At 41.4% G+C, this 13328-nt stretch overlaps 2 protein-coding genes across 3 annotated transcripts in view; both read right to left on the reverse strand.

Annotated features, from left to right (window-relative positions):
* The window catches only part of epas1b (endothelial PAS domain protein 1b), a 34323-nt gene extending 26408 nt beyond the window's left edge, over nucleotides 1-7915 (reverse strand). The window contains exon 1 of one of the 2 annotated variants that reach the window (XM_079730550.1): nucleotides 7502-7915. In XM_079730550.1, the coding sequence (XP_079586676.1) occupies nucleotides 7502-7527 (26 nt within the window). In that variant the 5' untranslated portion in view covers nucleotides 7528-7915. The remainder of the gene's footprint in view (nucleotides 1-7501) is intronic. The other variant, XM_079730549.1, reaches the window with a different exon arrangement.
* Nucleotides 7916-12083: 4168 nt separating this feature from the next.
* LOC307071507 (protein kinase C epsilon type-like) overlaps nucleotides 12084-13328 on the reverse strand; it is a 68479-nt gene continuing 67234 nt past the window's right edge. Inside the window, exon 16 of the mRNA XM_079730502.1 lies at nucleotides 12084-12537. Within this exon, the coding sequence (XP_079586628.1) occupies nucleotides 12391-12537 (147 nt within the window). The 3' untranslated portion in view covers nucleotides 12084-12390. The remainder of the gene's footprint in view (nucleotides 12538-13328) is intronic.

The following is a 13328-nucleotide window of genomic DNA, read 5'->3' on the forward strand; positions in this document are numbered from 1 at the left end:
CCCACAGTGATGGTCTGGATACACTTGCTGAGTGAAGCAGGCACAGCAAAGTGAAGGTTGCCAGGGGACACAGATATACATAGATAAAGAGAAAGAGTGCGAGAGAGAGAGAGAGAGAGAGAGAGAGAGAGAGAGAGAGAGAGAGAGAGAGAGAGAGAGAGAGAGAGAGAGAGAGAGAGAGAGAGAGAGAGAGAGAGAGAGAGAGTTCACTAGGAATAGGGGAGAGAGACAGAGAAGGAAAGACACAGAGTGCAAGAGGGCGAGAGTGAGAGAGCCACAGGTGGTGTGAGCAGTCAACTCTCCCGACTTGGGCTCCACGGTTAGAATATTAATCAGGCAGAGCTGAGGAAACTGACTAACAGAGAAGGATCAGCCTCATTATTGACCCAGCAAGACGGATCGCCAATCAGAAACAACCCCTTGGAATATATGAGGAGCAGAGGAAGTTTAGCATTGGTTTTAAGAATCATATCTGACTGCAATCCCAATCCTCACTCCTTATGATCCGTACATCATGGATAGAAGTGAAAATAATAATAATAATATAAGTATACAAGTTATACCATTGCATATTTTTGTATGTTGTATTGTTGTAGTGGATCAGTGTTTTATTTAACTGTAGCCTGAGCCAGTGTACTAAACTACATTTCCCTGAGATGATAAAGTATCTAGTATCTACACAGTAGAGTGTGGAAAGGATAAAAGGAGGCTGTCCACCTGGGCTGTTTTCTGCTAGAAGAGTGCTCCTATACACACGTCTGGAAACAATCACACTATGCACAATAAACTGCAGTGTCAACATCCAGAAAACAATTGAGTTGATGTTGCAGACTGTAAGCAGAGAATAATGAAGGGAGGAGTATAGGGAGAGATAAAGGGCTAAGTGAGGACAGAATCCTATCCTTTGATCGTGACGTTGTGTTGTCCTGAGATTCGAGTTTGAAGCTTTGATGGGGGACAGTGTCTACGCTGCAGATATGGATTAAACAGGATTGAATGTGTCTTTTGATGTGCTCTCACATCGAGTGGATTGATGGGCTGTGGGATGCCTTGGGACATGGGACATGGGAGGTGGCAATGGTGAGAAAGACATTGAGTCACACAGTTCCCATTTCCGATCACAGTAATCAACTTACAATGTAGTATAAGAGCGCAAAACAAAGCTTGTTGACTAACAACAGTGGCTCAGTCAGTGTCAGGTAAGGTTTGGTAAAACCTGATTAATTACTATGATTACAATTGATAATATCAGATCTGTTTTGATGTTGGTATTCATTTAATTAGGGGTGACAATATCCTATTTAACCTTACTTCACTGCTCATTATTTTACCCTTACGATAGCTAACATTCTTAGAAATGAATCTTTGATATATTTACACCGTCCATGAATGACTCTTACATTTTAAAGGCAGTGGACTTATCGAATGGAGGAGGGAGGGCCTGGAACTAAGCCAGGGTAAACCGTGGAGCAAGGCCATTACGGTAGCACAGGAAGAGGAAGTAGGGGAGCTGGCGGACAGGAAACAGGAAATGGCAGGGAGACAGAGTTCTGAAGCAGGAGGAGGCGGGAGACAAGGAAGTATTTTAGGCTGCTCCAACAGGGACCACAAAAAGGGAAAACAGGGGAGGGAGGGGGCGCCAGGCAACAACAAGACACAGGGAAAGTAGGAGTTTGTTTTGAAATGATTAAGGGACACAATGGCTATATGCTATATTATCGACATAGAGAAAGAATGAAAGACAATGCATTGACAAACTGATGTGATTTGGTTGAAGCATTTGATGTGCAAATTGGCCAAATCCTGACGAATCACAATTAAGATATTGCTGATTTCCGAGACCTATCCCTATAATCCTTGTAGCTGTGCTATGCTGAGGACTTATGTTGCTGTAGGACTCTACCTATGGGTGTCCAGAGAGGCAGTATATAGGCTCTTTGGGAATTCAAGGGACCAAGAAATAAACACACTTATCCTCAATCATTCACTTACTCACTTATTTTCTGTCCAAAGAGGAATTCAAACCCAGTGCGGCCACCCCGTGGGAAACACCTATCCTCTCTCACCAAGACAGACTCATACAAACAAACACATACAAACAGATACACCTATGGGTGTATGTGTGTCTCTGTCTTTCAGTCTGTCTTTCTTTCTTTCATTCTGATTTTGCAATACAATGAAAAATAAAATGAAATGCTTCTTCAATTTCAACCAGCCAATTTCTTAGTCTCCCTCGTCTCAAAAAAAAGAAAAAAAAGTGAGTTTATAACGTCCATTTTGAGAAGCAGTGAATGAGTCATTTTCAAACGGAAATCTAAAAGAACAATATTTTGTTCTGTGCATCTTGCATCACAAGAAACTCCCAGATTGAAATGGTTTGAATTGAATTTGTGTGTTAAAAGGCAATTCAGTTTTCCATGATCAACCTGATATAAATTCAATACAATTGTAATTATTATGTTATTATGTGTGACCCAATGAAACATGAGAAAAATATATAGATGTATGTATCTATATGTTTATGTAAATGATCTGAACTAACTGGTTGTTTAAAACACATGGACATCTTTTAAAGTTCTGATACTTGTTTCTCAACTGTCAGGTGACATGATCCCAAAATATATCAAAAGGAGGCAAAGTGTACTTTGAGAGGAGTCAAAGCTCCAACCAGATGACAAGTAGTAAAGTCCAATCACACACCCATAAACTACCATATTATTGCTTGAATTAAATCCAGAATGTGTGTGGTCCAAAAAATGGTAATAAGTCAATTAGGTTAATTAATAGATTATTATTATTATTATTATTATTATTATTATTATTATTAATCATTTTTTAACCACTTTAACCAATCATTTTTTAACCACATACAAATATGATTCGTCTGATGCTATCTGATTCCGACTTGGTTATTAAAACAGATAACCTAGGTTGTCAGGTGTTGTGCGGTTCAGTCAGCAATATAGATAGCCACCATGGTAGTCCGTAACTTGAACTTGTGTGATGCCAACAGTCCTCTGTTGGCATCCCGCCGGAGCCCCGCTGCCTGCTGCCGAGGCGGTGGTGCCTCGGCAACAATCCCTTTCTCCTCCATGTCACGGTTCAGTCTACTTCAGATTGATGTGGAAGTGGAAGAACCAGAGACGTCGGAGAACCCGACGCAGTCGTTTGAGATTCATAATATCGTCTGGAGGCGCACACAGCTTTTGGCCGCGATAATATATAATCTATGATATAGATATCTAGCACCCGGAGTGTTCTAGAATATTAACAGAACACGGCCAAAAGCTGTGTGTGCCTCGCCATTGCGATACATCCACTGTAAACATGAGCGCATGGTACCGTGGTACCGCAAGCTGCTCAGGGCCACACCCCACAGTCCACCTTGACCCGCCATTGAAAAAACGGCCCGTTTGTGGAGAGCTCATTGTGGGACTTGCTCGTAGTGGCTGTTATTCTGCACCAAGGCTGAATTTCATGAACGTCTTCAAAACTGTATTAAGGGCCCACTAACACCTATATATAAGCATCCATAAAGTAGCATGTCATGGGACCTTTAATCTCTCGCTCCTTCTCAAACTGCAATGTTCACCATGTAAAATCCTGCTCAATAAATCCTATTTTCTGTCCTCGTGCCTATGCTTAAGACCATTTCTCCTCATTTCAAATGAGATAAATTAGAACAATGCGCAAAAAATGCACCTTTTTATGATGCCATGCCCCCTTCTGGCTGATTAGCATGAAAACGTAATCTCTTCTTACTTGGCACATGACCAACCTGCCCTACCAAATTTGGTGCAAAACCAAGCTCCGCTTCTGAAGATACCCCATTCACAGTAACATGCCTCAGATACCCTGCACACAGACGGACAGACACACAGCCGTTACCTCCTTGGCGGAGGTAACCATAGTTGCAATAATAGAGGTGAAGCGACAGGTGTTGACCCTGCTGTTGATGGGGAGAGGGAAACTGTGATGATGTCACCCAGAGGTTTAAAACCTCTGGGTAACATCATCGTCACTGTTGATCAGAAAAGCATTCTAGCTTTATTGTCACTCTGACAGCACCAATCACACAGCAGAAAACACACAATAACCAATTTATTGCTTGGGACCCATTATGAAACTCATATTTAAGCAAAGTACCTGGAATTGATTTCACCAAATTTGTATCTTGATATACAATATACACTTCTGCAGGTTCACTTGCAGAAAAATTAAAAAAATCTTATTTTTTTAATGTATTGTGTGCTTTGATTGTTTACATTCTCTCATGTAAAAAAAAGAGGAAGTCAGGATTTCAGATTTTCTTTGGCTAGAATCTGTTGACCGGCAGAGTGGGCCATCACAGCTGGGCTAAAAATGAGCTTAATGGAACACAACATACTGCGAGAACAAATTTCTCCTTAAATTTTTTGTAAATTTGCATTTTTAAATAAACAGCTGTGCAAGCCAGGAAACCTCCTTAATCACACAATTTATCATTGTCAATTATAGCTTCCAGGCAGAATTAGTTAGTATCTGCAACTGGAAAACACACACACACACACGCACACGCACACACACACACACACACACACACACACACACACACACTTCCGCCTCCTTCCCCAAAATGGCCGATTGGTCCCCTGCGTGAGGCCAGCGAAGGGGGGCCTTGTTTACCTCGTGAATCACTATTTGATCTACCCAGGCCCAATTCTTATGTCATGTTAACAGGTTTCTAAATCTTATGGAAGCATATATGTAGCGAAATTCAAATGGAAATGCAATTTGCAATTCAATAAGTCATTACATTATGCAATTGAATTTAATAATGTAATTTGTAAATACGTTATTCAAAGTGTATTTTAATATTCAAAGTGACAATGAAATCCTCAATTAAATTTGCAAAAGTTATAACAATAAAAATAGAAAAACATTTTGTCAAATTTTTTGAGTTCCTTAATTCAAATTGAAAAGCAATAGCATCTACGTGATTGCAATGCACTTCGCCACGCTCCGTGTGTTGCGAAATTAAAATTACATTTCAATCCGCAAAACGCTTTGCAAAAGATTTTGCAAAACTTCAGCCACTTATACCATTTTGGGGAACTTGTGACCCGACTGTCCATGTTATTATAGACCATGGTATTTGCCTAAAAGAAGAGGCCATTACACCAGTTATTCAAAACCTAATGTTGTGTTTCCCGGAACTGCCTACAACCCGGCCAAAAAATAAGTTATTCGCTCTTTCGCTATCATTTCGGTCGCCTGATGTGGTGTAGTGTCTTGCTCTGGATCGTCTCCGAGCTCGAGATTCAATGTGACGCAAGGCAGTATCACTCTGAGAAACAACGTTTATTCAGATCAACAAAGCATACCTACAGATCGTCCAAGGGATGATAACGCCCCAGACTAGTTGTTTCAGTAAAGTAGCCTATACGAGCTGTAAAGTGGCACACGCGGTTTGCGCGCCCTTCTCCGGTGCGATCCGGTGCAGGCATGTTGGTCGCTGTTTCGGACCCTGCATCCCGCTGCTCATCTAGAGCTGCACGGCCTCCCGCAGCAGATCCGCGACCGTCTTTTCCGCCATTTTCACGTTATTACCATATACGTGAACCCAGTCAAACCTTTCACAATGCTAAGCATAGAAAAGTAAGTGCCAAGTGCTAGGTCGTGGATGATCAGCTGGTCTGACGAGAAAGTGACGTAGTTCCCGCCCAGACGCGATTGGCTGATACGTTTTGCAAAACGTTTTGCAAAATCTTTTGCAAAGCGTTTTGCGGATTGAAACGAATTTGAATTTCGCAACACACGGAGCGTGGCGAAGTGCATTGCAATTCCGGGGACGCTATAGCTTTTCAATTTGAATAAAGGAACTCAAAACATTTGACAAAATGTTATTCTATTTTTATAACTTTTGCAAATTGAATTGAGGATTTTATTGTCCCTTTGCATATTAAAATACACTTTGAATAACGTATTTACAAATTAGATTATTAAATTGCATAATGAATTGTCAATTGCATAATGTAATGACTTATTAAATTGCAAATTGCATTGGCATTTGAATTTTGCTACATATATGCTTCCATAAAATCTCTACCCTCTTTCTGAAGTGGATTTTAAAGCTTTCGAGAAAAAGACACGTACATAAGAAAAAACAGGACACTATTGCAATTGAACAAGTGCACACACACGCGCGCGCGCGCGCACACACGCACACACACACACACACACACACACACACACACACACACACACAGTAACTCCTTCAAAATGAGCCGATAACTGATATTAATCCCAAAAATAAAAATAAATAAAAATTTGAGAAAAACAAATGTAAGACCAGCAATGACGTTTTGAGGGAGGGGAAAAGCTCATGACTTGAAGACTAATGACAATTTTTGTATCACCAAGCCCCTTAGACAGAGCAGAAAGATAGGTTCAATATATTAAGCCCCTCTATAATGAACACTATATAGTCCATGTATGATCTAGGTCAACATGAATTCGGTTTCATGCAGTTGATGAAATCTATAAAGCACATGACATTGTGTGACGATGGCTTAGGAGAATCGGTAGGTAGCAGGCCTTTATGGGCAGACCATGAAGTGAGCATAAGACAGAAAGGCTAATTATTAAGAAAGAGCAAAACATGAGGGCTACTCATAACAACATGAATGCCTACATGTCAGGGTTATCAGTCTGCTCTGAAAACCGATTGGTTTCAGATTGACACCGACTTTATAATGAGGTAAATTAATATCAGTGTAATATTGATTTAGTGATAACTAGTTGATGTGATATGCTAGTGACATACAGATAATCCAATATAGGCCGAGCCTACATAATACTTGCAGTACAACTAGCCGATACAAAACATTATTTTTACTAGAAATTCACAATTTAGAAGGCTTATGGTATTAACAATTTGACTTGTGCATTATACATTCTGGTCACACCAGCACACACACCAATGAACCAGAATTATTTTACAGCCTCCCCTTTAGCACATTGCTTTCTCTAATTCAACCAGAATGGTGTATTGTGATTATAAACACCGTTTCTTCCCTTACTGCAGCTCATGGCAGATCGCATCGGCCTTTTACTGCGCAGTAAATAAAGCCGGTGCGCTGCCGCAACAGGTCTGGAGACCCGCAACAGGTCTTGAGGCCACAGGACTGGGTACCCGCAACAGTTCTCGAGAACACAGGTCTGGAGACCCGCAACAGAGCTGGAGACCACCACAGGCCTGGAAACCACAGGAAACCACAGGTCTGTAGACCACAGGAGGTCTCAAGGAGACCACCACAGGTCTCACGGAGACCATAGCAGGTCTCACTGAGACAGACAGCAGGTCTCACTGAGACAGACAGCAGATCTCACGGAGACCACCGCAGAGGTCTCACGGAGACCACCGCAAGGGTCCTTCGGGGACCGCAGTCACACATTTAGAGTTATAAAACAATCTGAAACTTTATCATATTATCAAACAAGTAAATACTGGGTGACTTACGTCTTCTTCTCTTTATCGAATGTCATTCTTGTTATGCAAACAAACCAGTTGAAAAGGTGTAAATCCCACCAGAGTTTGGTCCCACTGCTGAGCCAATGTTCACCAGGCGATAGAAGCCGTTCACTTCACGCTGGGGCTGTCAGTGAGGCGATAGACAGGCTGAGATAGACTCCCGAATCACTTATTATTACTACACTCAAGTCCCACAGGCGGGTTCGGTTGTTCTATAGGGCTGGAGGGAGAACAGTCTCAGGACACTGCTGAGGATTGTTCAGTCCAGTTCACCACAGATTCACGCTGCTCCGCTACAGACTGGCGTCACTCCGCTGCTCGCGCTCCACTCGGTCAAACTTTTCTTCGGTTCCTGCTGATCTGAAACTCTCTCGCACCCTTGACCGCAGTTCTACTGTATCTCTCTCTCTCTCTCTCTCTCTCTCTCTCTCTCTCTCTCTCTCTCTCTCTCTCTCTCTCTCTCTCTCTCTCTCTCTCTCTCTCTCTCTCTCTCTCTCTCTCTCTCTCTCTCTCTCTCTCTCTCTCTCTCTCTCTCTCTCTCTCTCTCTCTCTCTCTCTATCTCTCTCTCTCACCCAGGCTCTCAGCTGGCAGACTGACAGGACCAAATCAATTCGACGACACTGATTGGTCGAAACCACAACCAAGTACCGCCTCCTCGGTACCCGCCCCCCCCTACGGCCAGTGTCATAGGACCAGCCGCCTGCTGTTATGTCAGTCAGACTGGTACAGCGAGTATATGTCGTGTGTAACAGTGTATTTTTCTTTAGGGGAGGACATTACATTCAATCTTCTTGTGGTACGCCTATAACGTCATAGATGCTAAAGCTGAAATGTACAACCTTCTTAACCCAGTCTGTTGTAAGCCTGTTGACTGCACAACACATTTACCCCATCAAAAGCACAAAGGTCAGATTAAATAGGGTAAACACTTCAGCACAGGCTTTATCTGGAATATCTGATCCACATTTACATGTAATGGCTTTGTTCAATGCATGAAAGATAAATCTTTATCGGAAATAAATACACCATCAAAAACATACATTTCTAAAAATATGAATAATACATTGAAAGCTGTACTCTCATAAATGTATTAGTTTACACAGGGTGTACAATTCTCAACAATTTAAATTTTTCTTACGAAAATGGCTAATACACAAAACAGAAATTCATAGTTTTCTTTCTACCTAAATGTCATTATCATTTCAATCAGTTTGTGTAGGTCTTATAGAATGGCTTATTGAATGAAATGTATCTGGCGTATCTACTTTCATATGGTGACTTAATACTCTATCATGCAAATTGTATCAAGAATGTATGGGGTGGATCTATTTTAAATATAAAACACTCAAACTTAACTGAGCTGAATGTCAGGTTCCATGTCTAAATGTCTCCATGCTAAATTGTATTTATTATGTATATTAAACATGCCATTGGATAAAAAATGCGCACACCAGAGTTTAGTTTTCAACATCATCATCATTTTTAATAGGTTTCCAAAATAAATTCACTACACCTTTAAATCCTTATAGAATACAGTACATATGGAACCCAGCAAAAATAAAAAAATAAAAAATAACCAACAATCCAACAGAACACAATGGAGGGACGGGAACCAAGGTCATGAAGTCTGGCCTTGTGGGACCATCCTGATATCCCAAGTTCTGTTTCTCTCAGTGTTAATCACAAAATGTAATATCTTGATGGTCTCCCGAGGCAAAGAAATATCACACCTGTGACTAAATGTACATATGAAACTTCACAAATGAAGGACTTTAAAACTACTATAAGCTAAATAATGAATTAGCATGATGAGGGGTGACACATACGTATTGTATGCAGATGGTTCATTTAATTTCACCATAATTGGCTTTTTTTTCAACATCATGGAGATTGCGTCATGAGTCAATGTAAAGGGACTTTGATGAGATTGACATTATTATTTGGTATTTAGCATTGAACCATCTATGGGAATAGTGCCATCTGCGTCACTGTTAAAGGAGTTTCAAAAGACAGATTCAAAAAGGAGCTTGAAGGAGATTCAAAAGACAACAAAGAGGAATGAGCATATCTTGGTGAAACGCAAAAGGAAATTCTGATGAAGCTGTATACGGCCAAAAAAATATGGGAAACAGTGCCTTCACAACAGCTTAAAATCTGGTATCTCTCTAAATATTTCTAGTGGGATACCCCCATACCCCTTTAGCATCACACTCACTTCCCAGAGTGGCCAGGTGTACACACAATAGGCCTCTGCATTGGGTTGGCTTTGTGAAAAGAACAAGACATTTTTGCTACGGGTGTCGCTACCTTTAGGTGTTCTACAACTGCTGTTTGTCATTAGAAGACAGTGCTACCAATCTGCCGGCTCCTGCAGTCATGCAGTGGCGGTCCACTCCGTTGCGTGGTAACTCACCTGGTGCTGAGATACATATGCAGAGCAGGCGCTCACAAACACATCTCTCTTTAGGTTTGGTTTTGTTCCCCCCCACCCTCTGGGTTTTCCACTGGAAAACAAGCTCAGAGAGTACTGCTGTTCTGAAGGCAGGAATCAAATCGTAATCTTAATTCATCAGTTAAAATGTTTGTTAGAGATTTGCATCATTGATAGAGGGAAGCACTCTCTTCTTTATCTTTGCATTTCCCAGTGTCACACGTCAGCAGTAGTTCTTGACTAGAACCACAATGCAGCCAGGCGTGGTACTGGCGGGTGTGTGTGAGTGTGTGTGTGAGTATGTGTTTGTGCATTGAAGTTGATTTAAAGGAAGCACTACGAGCAGAAGAAAAATATGTAGGATGAAGATCAATAATGACAGATAAAAAAGAAAAGACAAACACTTTTTTTTAAGGTCACCTATTTTACCACCGGGAGTGATGCTGATCAGCCATTACAAGCCATTTCACACTCCTCCCTTTGGTGACACCACACATGGGGGTGCTTCACCCTGAAGTGTGATGATCAATCCATCATACATCGCGGTTGACACTGCCATGTAGTGAATTTGAATGACTAATCAACATCACACCCAGTGTTAAAAAAGGGGGCTTTTAACAAACTACATATTGCACATGGAATTCAATGTTCTCTGTAGATTCAATTCAATACAATAATATATCCTATGCTTGAGCATGCAAGGCGAGGTAACCCCCGCGGATGTGTTCTCCAAAGGGCTTTGCTAGCTCAGTGTATCTTATGTACAAGGTATAGACAACGGCAGAAAAAAAACACACACAAAACATACTTTTAGCCCCGTGTCTTCGTGAATTTGGTCGCTCTGCCAGTAATTCGAGGATCTACCGTGCATGTGCACAGAGAGTATTCACTCAACATGTTTAAATAAAGGAAAGCATCATACAATTATCTTCAGATGGGCAACCCCACTGTCTCTAAGCTATATGAACACATAGATACACATACACACTAAAATAGATACATTCAGATAAACATTTGCGTTGACACAAGCTAACATTTTCATCTCAATTCAAACACAGGACATTCATTTGAAATCGCACGCACGCACATAGTCTGCAGAGAGCTGTCTGCAAAGGTCTTGCATGACTTTATATTATCAAGGTAATCTAAGTGGTCGGCATGTGTTCTTCTTCGTCACTTTGTGTCATACAATCACAACGAAGGCTCCTGGGTCTGCCGTTACCGCTAGCGATGGCCTGTTAGTGTTCTGCGCGTTGCTCAGGCAAAGCCCCCTGGTCGGGAGATGGGTTGGTCTGTTTTTTTTGTTTTTGTTTTTTGCAGGATGGCATCATAAAGTACCGGTATGTTTCGACAAAGGATAACAATACACACAAAGTAATATGAAAAGTAGGTGCACGACAAATTCCAGATGTTTTTTTCCATGGTGTCACACAGGTTTAGGATGTCTGCAAAAACGACTGCATGCTGCAGTTGTTTTTTGGTTCTTAAGAGTCTAGAAATTCTAGAAAATTCAGCCCTCTCTTCATTCATAACCTGGTATTATAACATTCTGGTCACTTCACTGATATTCCTATTACACATCAATACTGCATGAAATACTTTGTTTTCCAAGACCTAATTTTTTGGTTTAATACAATCATTGGTTCCATGAAAGTCTCTGCATTCACATATATACGGTTCAAGGAAGAAAACATTTTCAAAACACATCAAGGTTACAGACAGTTTACAGGATTCAGCACATATACAGAAATGTCGATTAAAAAAAACCCTTTCACTCTTTCGACGGGGCCTTGTACCCCCTAAGGTAGCATGCTATGAATGTAAACACACACACGCACACACACATAAACACACACAAACCACCCTTCATTTGATTTGCTACTCTCACTGGATCCTAAGCCATGACAGCGGGAGGGGGGCTTGTCCTACAGCATTTGACCTGCTCTTTCTCTCTCTCTCTCTCTCTCTCTCTCTCTCTCCCTCATGATGTCTCGAAAAATAAATGGATAAAGATGATGAGATATTCTCACCACATATGAGAAGGAGGAGGAGGAAGAGGAGGGGTGGGGGCTGCTTGGGCTATACAGAGACTAGTCAGGTCTCATGGAGACCTGACTAGTCTCTGTCTTGATTCCTGTCTTGATAGTCTTGATTCCTGGATTGAAAGAGGTCTCATTCCAGAGGCCTTTGTTGCTTCCTTCAGCACTGTTTCAGGGACACTCCGTTGGAAAGATCTGCATGTGTGTGCGTAAGTGTGATTTATTGTGTTTGTGTGTTCGTGTTTGCATGTCTGTGTGCGAATAGGTGTGTGTGTGTGTGTGTGTGTGCATGGGTTTGTGTGTGAGTGTTTGGGTGCATGTGTTTATGTGTGTTTGTGCGTCTGTGTCTGTGTGTGAGTCTTGATGCATGTGTGTGAGCGTGTGTCTGTGTGTGGCAGGCAAGCGTCTATGCCAGAGCTTCCTCTCCGAAGTAGGAGAAGCCCTTAAACTCGTCTTGGTTGATCTGCTTGATGATGGCGTCTTCCACGGGCGTCAGAACCGGGTCCTCTCGTGTGAAGTCCTGGTCAAAGTTGTTCACGTCCCTTTTGGTTTTCTGGAAGAGGGGAAAGAGTGTAAGAAAGACGATATAATGTGTTTATTAAAGGTGATGTAGTTAAGATTTGAGAGATTTTATTCTAGTGTCTAGTGTTTGAAATGACATAAGAAGCCTTTCATCTTTTCGTTTCAAAAATGTGCTATGAGAATACTTATTGTGGTTGACTGCCTTCCTGCATTATATGAGACCATTACGGTTCTAGACCGCTCCCGCCTCCTTTCTCACCAATCAGGGCATCTCTTCCCTGATTGGTTTGAGGAATCTGTCAATCACACATGTGTGAAATGCATCACTTCTCAATGGTGTAGAAAGGTAGGGAGAGAGGGAGCAGCTCTCTCTGCTCTGTCTCTCTAGAACTCTCTTCAGCAGTTTCAAAACAAAGGTCTTGCGGTGATGCAAGACGACAACTATAGCTAGAGTCCCAGTGATTCAAATCATTCATTCATTCATTTGGACGACTTGAAGACCTTGAAGTGTTTAAATAGTATTCCTGAAACACTACACAATCTACAGTACATGGGAAAGTGTACTTAATAGCTTTGTGTTTAAATAAGAAGTAAGGTTGCTATGAATGAGGTTGTTATGATGATGTTGGTTAAAATTATGAGCCCGCTAACATGGACATCTAAATAGTCATTGATTGTGGATGCAAAATATGACGATAACAAAACAACCCTCGTCCTAACAAATTTTTCACACACAGATGTTTGTGTGCATGTGTGTCATTTCTTTATCTTTGGAGGAATGCAACCAGATGCAGAAAAGGTGCATGTGTTTGAGCAGGATTG

Source organism: Pollachius pollachius (assembly GCF_949987615.1).
Source record: "Pollachius pollachius genome assembly, chromosome: 2".
NCBI lineage: Eukaryota > Metazoa > Chordata > Actinopteri > Gadiformes > Gadidae > Pollachius > Pollachius pollachius.